Source organism: Muscardinus avellanarius, assembly GCF_963383645.1.
Source record: "Muscardinus avellanarius genome assembly, chromosome: 13".
NCBI classification, from domain to species: Eukaryota; Metazoa; Chordata; class Mammalia; order Rodentia; family Gliridae; genus Muscardinus; species Muscardinus avellanarius.
Genome location: NC_137799.1, coordinates 34,808,653 through 34,820,742, shown reverse-complemented (window position 1 = coordinate 34,820,742; position 12,090 = coordinate 34,808,653). Strand labels below are relative to the sequence as shown.

General features: G+C 36.7%; 1 protein-coding gene across 1 annotated transcript in view; it reads right to left on the bottom strand.

Annotated features, from left to right (window-relative positions):
• ERP44 (endoplasmic reticulum protein 44) overlaps nt 1–12,090 on the bottom strand; it is a gene marked incomplete at its 3' end in the record, with an annotated part of 79,035 nt that overhangs the window by 2,772 nt on the left and 64,173 nt on the right. Inside the window, exons 9-11 of the mRNA XM_080708507.1 lie at nt 11,282–11,393; nt 9,606–9,747; nt 447–549 (exon numbers count right to left, since the gene is read on the bottom strand). Of these exons, the coding sequence (XP_080564633.1) occupies nt 447–549; nt 9,606–9,747; nt 11,282–11,393 (357 nt within the window). The remainder of the gene's footprint in view (nt 1–446; nt 550–9,605; nt 9,748–11,281; nt 11,394–12,090) is intronic.

Genomic DNA, 12,090 nt, shown 5'->3' with positions numbered 1-12,090 from the left:
AGCTGAGGCTGGCTTTGAACCCGCACGATCCTCCTGTCTCAGCCTTCCAAGCACGGGGATTACAAGCGTGCGCCACCACGCCCGGCTCCAAACCATTTCTTTTAGTATGTCTGGTCTTCTAACAGCATTACTGGAATCTATTTCTTCACTGATCTATCTGCTCCCAATCCCTACTCCCTACTTCAATCTGAAGTCAACTGTATTTACTACTTTCTTGGTCATATTATAGAGGTCATATTCAGGAATCCTAGGGTAGATGATCAAGAAGCGATATATTCTAAAACTTTTCAAAAGTCCTAAAATTGTTAAAAGTAATTTAAAAACAGCATAATTTGTGTTTTTTCTGTAGTCTGTTCAGAATTTCTTTACAAAGATATTCAGGAGTTGAAACTCAAGGCTTTACAGGAGCTTCAGAATGGCCACTGGAAAAGAAACTAAGGTCCTACCTCTCCTGGGGCTGTATCAGTTGGGTCAGGTCCATGATGGAATTCTCTGTGCAGTTTTCCAGAATGTAAATCAAATACAAATTGCTTGAGTTTTCCAGGAATTCTAAAAGCAAAGCCAAATAAAAATAGCATAAACTGCTAAAATGGGCCCATCAACAAAATTTTAAAAATTATCTATAATCCCACCAATCCTATGTCAAACATTTTTACATAGTTTGTAATCATGGCATCTAGTTACTCAGTTTAATGTTCTAGTTCTTGAACTTGTTTCATGGAAAATGCTCCTGTGCCCATCATTTTAGGAGAAACATTGTAGTTTATCAAGATGTTACACCCAAACTGACTTAACATCATATATGGCTGGTATTCATGTAGTTTCCTTAATTTTATATAACTAAAAAACTTTATGTCCTGCAAAAATCACACTAAAAATGATATGGCTCAAGGAAAAAAGTAATGTTACAAGATAATCACTTAAAACTATGCAGTTTTGTAACTATGTAAAACATCAAGACCCTACAAGAAAAATATCAGGACATCCACTCTCCACCAGCATTTAAGCCATGTCAGCCAGGTGTCTGCCCTCTGTAACCTTAACCTAGAGCATGACCCCTCTTTTGAGATGCATGTCCTCGAAGGCATTCGTTGCCAGTGAGAACTAGCACTAATCTGAAGTCAGGTGTAGTTTTCTTCTAAGCACAATAGGAAATGTCTTCACAAATACTTCAACCACACTTGATATAGCTCTGCGACTGCTTAACACTGAAAAGGCAAAAGACTTCCTAAGGCCATTCAGCTGGCTTTACTTGCATGAGAAAGGCACTTCTGCATGACTTTCAGTTATTTGTTTTGTTGTGGAGGTCTTCATAAACTCCTCGGGCAGTCTTCAACTGTGAAAAAAAAAGCTTACTCTCATGGCTTCAAAATATTCTGAGGAAAATGATACGTCAAACAACACAGCTCTCTTTCTATAGGCATAATTTCCTTAATTAGTTAGGAATCAGATATGAACAAATTTATTTTTTTATTTTTTATATTTACTTATTGTGGTGCTGGGGGTGGAACCCGGCAGCATTCTAGCTCCAAAAAATAAGCCTCCTTTATTTTGAAACGGGGTCTTACTAAGTTGCAGAGTGCCTCCTCATTAGGTAGCTGAGGCTGGCCATGAACCTGTGATCCTCCTGTCTCAGCCTCCCAAGTACTGGGATTACAAGATTGTACCATCATAGCTGGCTATGAAAAAAATTTACATATCAGGCTTTCTTCTTTATTGTATTATATCTGATAAATTAGTAACACAGTATTAAAGAATAAGAACTTTTGACATTATACCTCCAAAATATCAATTTCTATTTGTCTATTTGTTCTTTGAAGTCTTACCAGTATTTTTTTTTTTAAACAAATTGGTTCTGGTATCCCAAATACTCCCTAGCTTAAGCATATTAGAGAAAACAGGTGTCCTTTTTATTTCTATGTTTGGCTAATCTCACTTAACATAATGTTTTCCAGGTCTTCCCATCTTCTTACTAATGACATAATTTTGTTCTTTACTGTTGAGTAGAATTCCATTGTGTGTATTTCCCTTAATTTTGTAATCCATTCATCTGTTGATGGATACCTAGGTTGGTTCCATAGTTTTGCTATTGTGAATTGTGCTATTATGAACATGGGTATGCATATGTTACTATAGTTCCCTGGTTTCAACCCCTTTGGAAAGATACCCAATAGTGGATCTTTCCAAAGATAGCGAATCTTTGGAAAGATAGCTGGATCGTATGGTAGATCTATTCCCAATTTTCTAAGAAATCTTCACACTGATCTCCATAGCAGCTGAACTAGTTTGCACTCCCACCAAGAGTGTAAAAGAGTTCCTATTTCCCCACATCCTCTCCAACATTTATTGTTATTTGACTTCTTAATGCTTGGATTCTGATTGGGGTTAGATGGAATCTCAGTGTAGTTTTGATTTGCATCTCTCTGATTGCTAATGATGTTGAACATTTTTTTCATATACCTTGGCCATGTATCTCTTCTTTTGTGAAATGTCTATTCAATTCAGTTGCCCATTTCTGGATTGGGTTATTGTTTTTCTAGTGTAAAGTCTTTTAAGTTCTTTGTATATTCTGGATATTAGCCCTCTATCAGAGGGATAGCTGGTAAAGATCTTCTCTATTTTGTAGGCTTTCACTTTAGATTCTTGATCTCAGTGGAGCCAGGGAGGAAGGGTAGGGGAAGAGGAAGACAGGTTCATTCATGGAAATGCTACCTTCGACTATGAATACACATGTGAATAGAACATTGTCAACCTGGACACTTGGTACTGGGAGGGAGTGAAAAGGGGTGGCTGGGGGGCACCAAGTATTGTGTGAATGTATGCCATTGTCAACATGATCTGCATTATGATGTGAAACTATAATGCACCAATAAAAAATAAAAATAAGGCCACTCTTAGAAACAAAAAAATAAAAACAAATTTGTTTTACTAACTTGATAGGTAAAAGATGCCTGCATGTTAATTTATACTTCTTTTTATATAAATTACCTGCTTTCTATTAGGATCTTTGTACATTAATATATTTTAAACAGAAACCCTTTGTTCTTCAAAAATATATCTGTTCCAAGAATTAAAAGGTAGGTTCACATACACTTTAATTCCTTGGGTAGGAGCAACTGACTGAATTATTTTCTGGGAGCAAAGATTAGCTGGCCTGTGTTTCTGTTACTAGTTTTTCTTTGTATCCTCTCCTGAGGTCCTGCAAGTGCTGCTTCTCCCCTTCAATAACTCCTACTGAGATATATCAACCAATAACTTCATTGTACAGCCATTTTGGCTCCCCACTAGCTCCAATGCAACAGAGACCAGCAGGTGCCAAATGCACAGTTTACAAATACAAATGACTGTCAGGTAGCTGTATTGACAGAGTGCCTCTGAAAGGTTCTCTGGTGTTGAAGTAATTGCACATGCACCAGAGATAAACATTGAGAGATCAATTTAAATTTAATCTGACATCATCTACTGTTACCCACAGCAAAATGCTGAAAAATATCTACTCAACCCAAAGAATCACAAATGGTCTACATGTTCAAAATAATGCCTTGCTAGTTTGACTTATAAAGACCACGGACCATCACAACTAGTCCAGTGTAAATTGTGTCTTCTAGGCAAGAAATAATTTCTGAACTATTACTATTTTAAAAATTTATACATTGTGCACAATTCACCTTTTTTACACTTTAAGTTCTGTAAGTTTTAATATATGTATGGCATCTTATTATCACTTCCACAAACCAAGTGAGAACAATTCCTACATCCTTTTCAAATTGGAAAATCTTTTTCTTTCTCCTAATTCCTGGTAACCACTAACCTGTTCTGTTCTTGGAATGCCATATACATGTAATCGTATAATATGTAGTCATGAGAATGGCTTTTTCCCCCTTAGCACATTACATTTGACATTACTCTATTTTGCTGCATTATAAAATCTATTACTTGGATAAACTTATTACTGTATATCTTTCAATGGAATACTATAAGTTTATCCACTTGCCTTCCCCCCCTTTTGTGATACTGGGGACTGAACCTAGAGGCATCCTACTTCCAAGCTACACCCCCGCCCCTATATTTTATCCTTTATTTATTTATTTACTTATTTATTTTGGTGGTACTGGGGATGGAACCCTTCTACCTTCGGGCTACATTCCCAGACCTATTTTATATTTTATTTGGAAACAGAGTCTCACTAAGTCACTGAGAGCCTCACCAAGTAGCTGAGGCTGCCTTTGAACCTGAGTGATCCTCCTGTCTCGGCCTCCCAAGCGCTGGGATTACAAGCACGCGCCACCATGCCCAGTTTCTACATAATTCTTATTTATTTATTTATTTATTTATTTATTTATTTATTTATTTATTTTTAGGACCTGGGGATGGAACCCAGGGGCACCGTAACTCCGACTTACACCCCCAGCCCTATTTTTTAATCTTGTTATTTTTTGAAACAGGGTCTCACTGAGTTGCAAAGGGCTTCACTAAGTAGTTGAGGCTGTCTGAGAACCACAATCCTCAGGTCTCAGCCTCCTGAATGCTGGGATTACAAGTGTGTGCAGCCTACATAGTTCTTTTGATGCTCTAAGAACTCTAACCATAGGTCCTGGTAGTTTTTCTATATTTAAGCCTAAAACTTTCTTTTAAATAACAGTACAAACTCATTTAATGTATGTATTACTTTTATAAGAAACACTATATTTTCCCATTTAGGTTGCTTAACCTGTGTCTGTGTGTGTGTGTGTGTGTGTGTGTGTGTGTGTGTGTGTGTGTGTGTGTGTTGCTGGCGATTGAACCCAGGGGCATTCTATCTCCAAGTTACATCCCCAGCCCTATTTTATTTTTGTTTTTAAACAGGGTTTTTAACAGGTTGATGAAAGTCTCACTACTTGCTGAGACTGTCCCTTGAACCTGCCATCCTCCTGTCTCAGCCTCCCAGGTTACTAGGATTAGAGGCGTGCACCACCACACCTGACTTTGCTGAACCTTTTGGGGCTTTAGCTTTCTGAACAACTGCTTTATTCAACCTCATGGTATTTTTAATAGTCTGACAAGCTTTGTTTTGATCTCTATACACTACTGCCCATAATCACCACGGCTAGCCTTATAACAGAGCCATCTGTAACAGACACTGTTGTACAGATACATGCATTCACTTAATGCTCACAATCCTATCCAGCAGGCACTACTATAATTCCCCATTTACTATGAGGAAACACAGGCAGAAAGGTGCTCAGTAACTTGCTCAGGGTGATACAGCTAGTGTCACACACAGTCTGTATCTACAAGTATGTTTCATCTTTGCTCAAAGTTACTAAATCTCTTGGTACTTGACTTCTTTACTGTAAAATGGAAATAACACCCAAGTTATAAGTTTTTTTTAATGGGTAAATTAGGAATACATACAATGTATAAAGTAAGGTTAGTACATTGCCTGGCTCTGTCAGCACTTTGATGGCCACCTTGCTATTAGGAGCAAGGAAGGTAAAATGTATTGAAATAATTTATACTGGGGATGGAACCCAGGGGCATTCTGCCTCCAAGCTACACCCCCAGCCCTATTTTTTATTCTTTATTTTGAAACAAGGTCTCACTAAGTTGTGGAGGGCCTAAGTAGCTGAAGCTGGCCATGAACCTGTGATCCTCCTGTCTCAGCCTCCCAAGTACTGGGATTACAAGCATGTGCCACGACGCCCAGCTTACACTGCTTTTTATAGGTACTAAAAATAGTACCACATAAGATTCCTAAGAAAGCTGGGAATAGATCCATCATATGATCCAGCTCTACCACTCCTGAGTATTTTTCCAAAGGGGTTGAATTTAGAGAACTACAGCAACATATGCATACGTATGTTCATAGCAGCACAATTCGTAGTAGCCAAAATATGGAACCAACCCAGATCTCCATCAACAGATGAATGGATGGCAAAACTTTGGGAAATACACACAATGGAATTCTACTCAGCCATAAAGAAGAACAAAATCATATCATTTGCAAGACGATGGAAAGTCCTGGAGAGCATTATGTTAAGTGAGATCAGCCAAGCGGCAGAAGAAGATACATATGTTTCCTCTAATATGCCCAAACTAGGGAACATAGAGGATACCAGTGGGACTCCAAATAATGGAGGGGAAATGCCAGCAAAGCTTGAATGGAAAGATAGGAGAGGAGGAAGGCTGAACTTGATTAATGAGGGTCTACATCCGAATATGTGTAAAAGTATGAATATGGCATGGTTACCCTGGACAATCATTGGTGAGAGGGGGAAGAGAAAGTGAGGGCCGGGGGAGAGGGCACCAAGTATAGTTTAAATGTATACCATTTATGTTCAATAAAAATTTTGTATTAAAAATAAATTAATTTAAAAAATAGTACCACACACACAAAAAAATTAAAATGTCAGTTTTCATGTAGTGTTATGATCTTGGGACTTCAGGGCTCAATATACTCTAATGTGGCCTTGCAAGTTATTTTACTTTGCTGAGCCTCAGTTTCTCTGGAGTAAGGAAGAAGTGAAGAGAATACTGGAGCCTCCACCTTCTAACACCCACTTCTGGCATGGGCAGGGGCTATGCACTAAAAAACTTGCTTTTCCTCTCTCACCACAATCATACTTCCTCTAGATGACCCCAGAAATGCTGAGTTACTAAGTAAAAGTAATAGTAATTACAGTAATTTATGGAAACTGCTTATCATTTAAGCCTTAATTACCATGTAGCACAATAACAATCATACAAGCCATTAAACGTGTCAGCTTCACTTCGCTGCATGTTTTATTTGATTTTTTAATATCTATTCATATAGGTTCAGTCTGTAGCTCACACAGCATGTGCCTCCTTACAATTAAAAAAATGTGAGCGTGAACAGTGCCTAGGAGAAATCAGACACCTAAGGGAAAAATTAAAGAAGTAATTTACTTCAAAAAGCTTCCATTACAGTCACTTCTCTTATCTCCATCCTACTTAGAGAACACAACACTTCAAAGATGAGGGACAATCATTTCCCATTTCCAGATTTCTCTGGAGAAACTGTATAGGCTGCAGCCAGGCATCAAAAGAATGCTTCTCGTTGATAGATTAGCTTTACTTGGTCAGAGCCCATCGTGTGTGTGTGTGTGTGTGTGTGTGTGTGTGTGTGTGTGTGTGACTAAGGATTGAACCCAGCAGCCCGATTTTGTTTTATATTGGGAAATAGGGTCTTGCTAAGTTGCTGGGCCTGTCTTTGAACCTCCAATCCTCCTGTCTCAGCCTCCTAAATATTGGGATTATAGGCGTGAACTACCACATCTTGCTAGTAGGAGACTTTTTATTACTGATTCAATTCCTTATTAATTATTGATATGTTTAGCATTTTTTACTGCTTTATGATTCAACCTTGGTAGGTTATAAGTATCTAGGAATTTGCTGCATTCTTTTATGTTGTCAATTTGTTAGCACAAAATTGTTCAAAGTAGTCTCTTATCCTTCCTCTTTCTATGGTATCATTTGTAATGTCTCCTCTTTCAATTTCTGACTTTACTTGATTCTTCTTTCTTACTCTAAAGTTTTTCAATTTTATCTTTTCCAAAAACCAAGTCTTAATTTCGTTGATCTTTTTTTATTGTTTTTCTACTCTATTTCATTTATTTCTACTCTGATCTACATTATTTTCTCCTACTAACTTTGGGCTTAGGTTTTTCTTCTTTAGTTTAATGAGGTAAAACCCTAAGCTGTACTTAAGATCCTCCCTCTTTTTGTGTTCTTTAGCTCCAGAACTTCTGCCTGATTTTATATATACATTTGTCTCTGTTAATTTTCTCATTTTGGCCACTTGTTTTCTGATTTCACTGAATTGCCAGTATTTTCGTAAAGTTCACTAAGTTTTCTTTAAAACAGCTATTTGGGATTTTTTTCAGGTAGTTCATATATCTTTCTATGGAATTAGCAACTGGATTATTGTATACTTTATGTGGTTTTTCATGATTTGTGTTACTTTATTTTATTTTTGCATTTCTTGTCGCCTTATGTTGTGACTATCCATGTGAAGAAGAAGGGGTCATCTTCTCCTTGCAGATATGGGCTCCAGTCCTACTCAGCACCAGGCTAGCTGGAGATCTGCCTGGCAAGCTATATCTGGACTACTCCAAGTGCTGGGCCAACCCCAGTGGTTTGAGGGTCTGGAATGGTCCACAGCACCAGATTAGGCCCCATACCTTGTTCCAGTAGAGCTCATGGTGGACTAGACCCTATAGATTTGGGCTCCAGGACTGGCCCCACAGACCTAGCTTTCAGGCTGTATTCCAGGAACCAACTCATCCTTGCAGATGTAACCTCTAGGCCAGCACTTAGCCTCCAGATCAATACCACCTGATGCAGGCTTCAGGCCAGTCCCAGGGAATCCAGGGACACATTTCCAGGACTGTTCTAGAAGACGGATGTTCTTAACCTGTCCCAGAACAAGGACAGCCCAGTGCTCCAGAGAACCCCGTCATAATAAACTTTAAATACGGGCACAGTGGCTGTCATATGGAAGACCTAGATATATATTTAATGCATTAGTAGGTTAAATGATATCATTTCAAGTATGGGTAAAGTAAGATTTAAGATATGATACTACTTTATGTTTTATAATATAACCATGCTCTCCCTGAGTATAAAATTCTTCATAACTTTATGGTTTATAACACAACTATCACTACCCACTAACTTTCATAGAACATTTTACTAGGAAGGTGATGCTATCAAGCTTATTTTATATATGAAGAAAAAAACACCAGAGAAATCACTGGCCCAAGACAGGATTCAAATGTAGGCCTATTATACAGTTTTAAGACTAAGAATCTGTCCAACAATCATCTCTACTAAAAATATTTAGAAGCGTTTGAAGTAATTCATTTTGCAACACAACTTCAAATTATCCTCCTTGTGTAATTTAATCTTTTAAGATAAAAACGGCTTCGCAATGAATTTTTAAATGAAAAAGTCTAATCTGATTGCTTAAATTTTTCATATATGAAGAAATACCTCCTCTTTTAATCACTATTTAAAAGTCTCCAAAAGGTGATAAAAATTCAGTGTGTTTATTAGTTAAAGGGCTCATATGTTTATTAATATTATAAATACCTGAAAACTGAATCACAGAGTTTACAAATTTTTGGAAAGGTTTATAGCTGTATAACCATTAGAAATGCCCAGAAATAGCAAAATGCCAGATCATACAAACATGTCCCTAAAATTCTTGCTAGATGCAGTCACAAGAAAGCAGCAATATTACCAATTTTCCTTAACTGGAATTAGAATCATAACCTATTTTCCCTGATGTGTGCTTATAAAGACCAAACTCAATTCAAAACTACTTCTCATAGGACATGAATTTTCTTTCAGAGATTAATTCCTAAACATTAAACAACAATCACCCAAAGATTAATACCAGTCATATAACACTGGTGGTTTCTACATAGGTCTACTGTAATTCTCATAGTCAATTATAACATGCTTTGAAAAGGAGTCAACTACAACCTCTTCCATCCAATTAACAAAGTTACTATTACAACAAAGGATTATTTAAAATATCCAAATAATATTTTAATTTTGAGACACATATCAGTAATTTTTAAAAAAGTAAAATGAATACTTACAGTACATCCTTAAAGTCTCCAAAGACATACATATGCCTAAAGCTGTCAATAGCTATTACAGGGCAATCTGCTGGAGTTTTCTGTATATGCAGCAGAGGATGTCTAAATTTGTCACAATCTGCATGCAAAAAGTTTATTGTACCTTTGAAAAAAATAGAATTTTGAGATTAGAATTTTCTTCATTGTATTATCTTTAAAACTCACAAGAAATGACATAGTAAACAAACCAAAAAAGCCAGTATTTGTTAGAAATCAGAAAAACAAAAACCTAAATATTGTAATGTTTAAAAGAGGCAGAATTTTAGTTCTCAGGGAAGAGAGCACAATTTCCCTAAAAATAACAAGAAAACTCAAATGCTACAGTAAATTCTTTTATTTTCTTTACATGGGCAACTACCAGATCTGCATGTTACCCAGGTCTGGGCAGCAAGTTCCTAAAATTGATATGTGAGCTGTTCCCATGAAATCCTCTTCATTGTAGCTCCTTACAGATCCTACTGGTTAGTTTTCAATCTAACTTAATCCCTAAATATTTACTAAGTGACTATGATGGGCAGCTCTATACAATGCTTCTCGTTTATTTTTACTTTCTTCTCTAATTACAGAGGGAAAGTTGCTAATACCTCAAACTCCATTTAGATATTTTGGAGAAACCCACAGAAGCTACTCAACTTTCTTTCATTCCACTGTGTAAATCCTCAGCAATCACTGGGAAAGGTGTGAGAGGAAGTACCCCAAACAGTAATATTTGCCTGAAATGATCTTACATTTCAGGCTATTTGTTTCTCCTCTCTAAAACAATCATGCTGCAGAAAAGAAAAAAAAAAAAAAAAGCCCTCTTCATATTCTGTTTCTACTAATACCTCTTCACCCTCACATTTGAGTATAAACAAAATGGCTTGGAGCCAGGCACTACGGTGCACACCTGTAATCTCAGTACTTGGGAGGCTGAGAAAGAGGAGTGAGACTCGAAGTCAGCCTCAGCAACCTCTGCCTCTGAAACTTAGCAAGATCCTGTTTCAAAATAAAAGACAAAATTGGGTTGGGAGTGTAGCTTGGGAGTAGAATGGCCCTGAGTTCCATCCTCAATACCACACTCAAAAAAAAAAAAAAAAAAAAAGTAAATAAAATGACTTGACTTGTTTTTTTTTTTTTTTTTTTTTTTTGATGAGGAAAACAAATGCCTTTTAATGAACTATGGGCTCTTGAGTGGCATCATTTAGTATATACTTGCCCCTTAAATTACAAAATAGAACTAAGAATAAGTTTGTCATTCAATATTCAAGTAATTGGCATTATATGTGTGACTCTATCCCAGTGACATTGTGGACTTGACTTGTTAAGCGTGTGTGTGTGCGCGTGCGCTCGAGTTACTAGGGATTGATTCTGGGGTGCTATACCACTGAGGAACATTCCCAACCCTTTTTAAATTTCCTCTCTTATTTATTTAGTTCTTTTTTTTTTTTAAGATGGCATCCAGACTGACCTCAAACTTGCGATCTTCCTGCCTCAAACTCCCAAGTAGCTAGAATTATAGGTGCGTACCATAGTATCCAACATCTGTTAAACTTTTAACCCAAATATGCTTCTATGAATATGAATGTAATAGGAGGGAAAAGAGAGAAAGACAAAAAAAGAAAAATAAAGTATGAAAATAAACACCTTTATCTGTCTACCTTTTTCACTTATTAATTGCCGGGCTACTTCATTCTGGAATACTTCTAAACTTTCTGTATCCTCTTTCATGTGGAAAAGTATGAGAAAAGGCAGCCCTTCTTCTGTTAATTCCTATAGAAAGAAGCAGTTGATGAGAATTATCAGTCCTCTCTATTCAGTTCTAGCTATTTCTTTGGTAGGAACAATTGTGGTCCCAACCCATGTAACAAATAGAGCAATTCAGGAAAAAAAAATCTAAAGGTTTAAATAAATATTAACCTTAATGGAAGAATAAATTTGCTCCTCTCTCCATTCCAGTACACAGGCACTCAGAGAACCCTGCTCTGTTGCAGGAATGGGTCTGTTAGCTAGTACTGGATATGAGGCTTTAGGGGACAGCCAATTAAGGTTATGACACTTAACTAAAGAAGGAAGTAGGCTGGTTCTTTATCAGTGTTAATTTATAAGCAGGATAAATATGATCTGTATTTCCAACCTTCACAGGTAAAAGTAAAAAATTGAGTATACTTATTACAAAATAATAATTCTAATTACATGTGAACTACTCAAAGCCAAAGATATTTTCTTTAGGGTAAAAAATAAAAACCCCATAATAAAATTAACAACTAGTATGCAATCTATTAACATTATTAACAAATACTCCTACATATGTATATTTCTATATGCCTCAATACACACACACACACACATACACACACACACACACATGTTCAAGTACATTTAAGATGGTTAAAGTGCTACTGTCATTGGAGAACACAAAAAAATATAATGGGCTAATAGAAATAATTTATTCTCCCTAACAAATGCT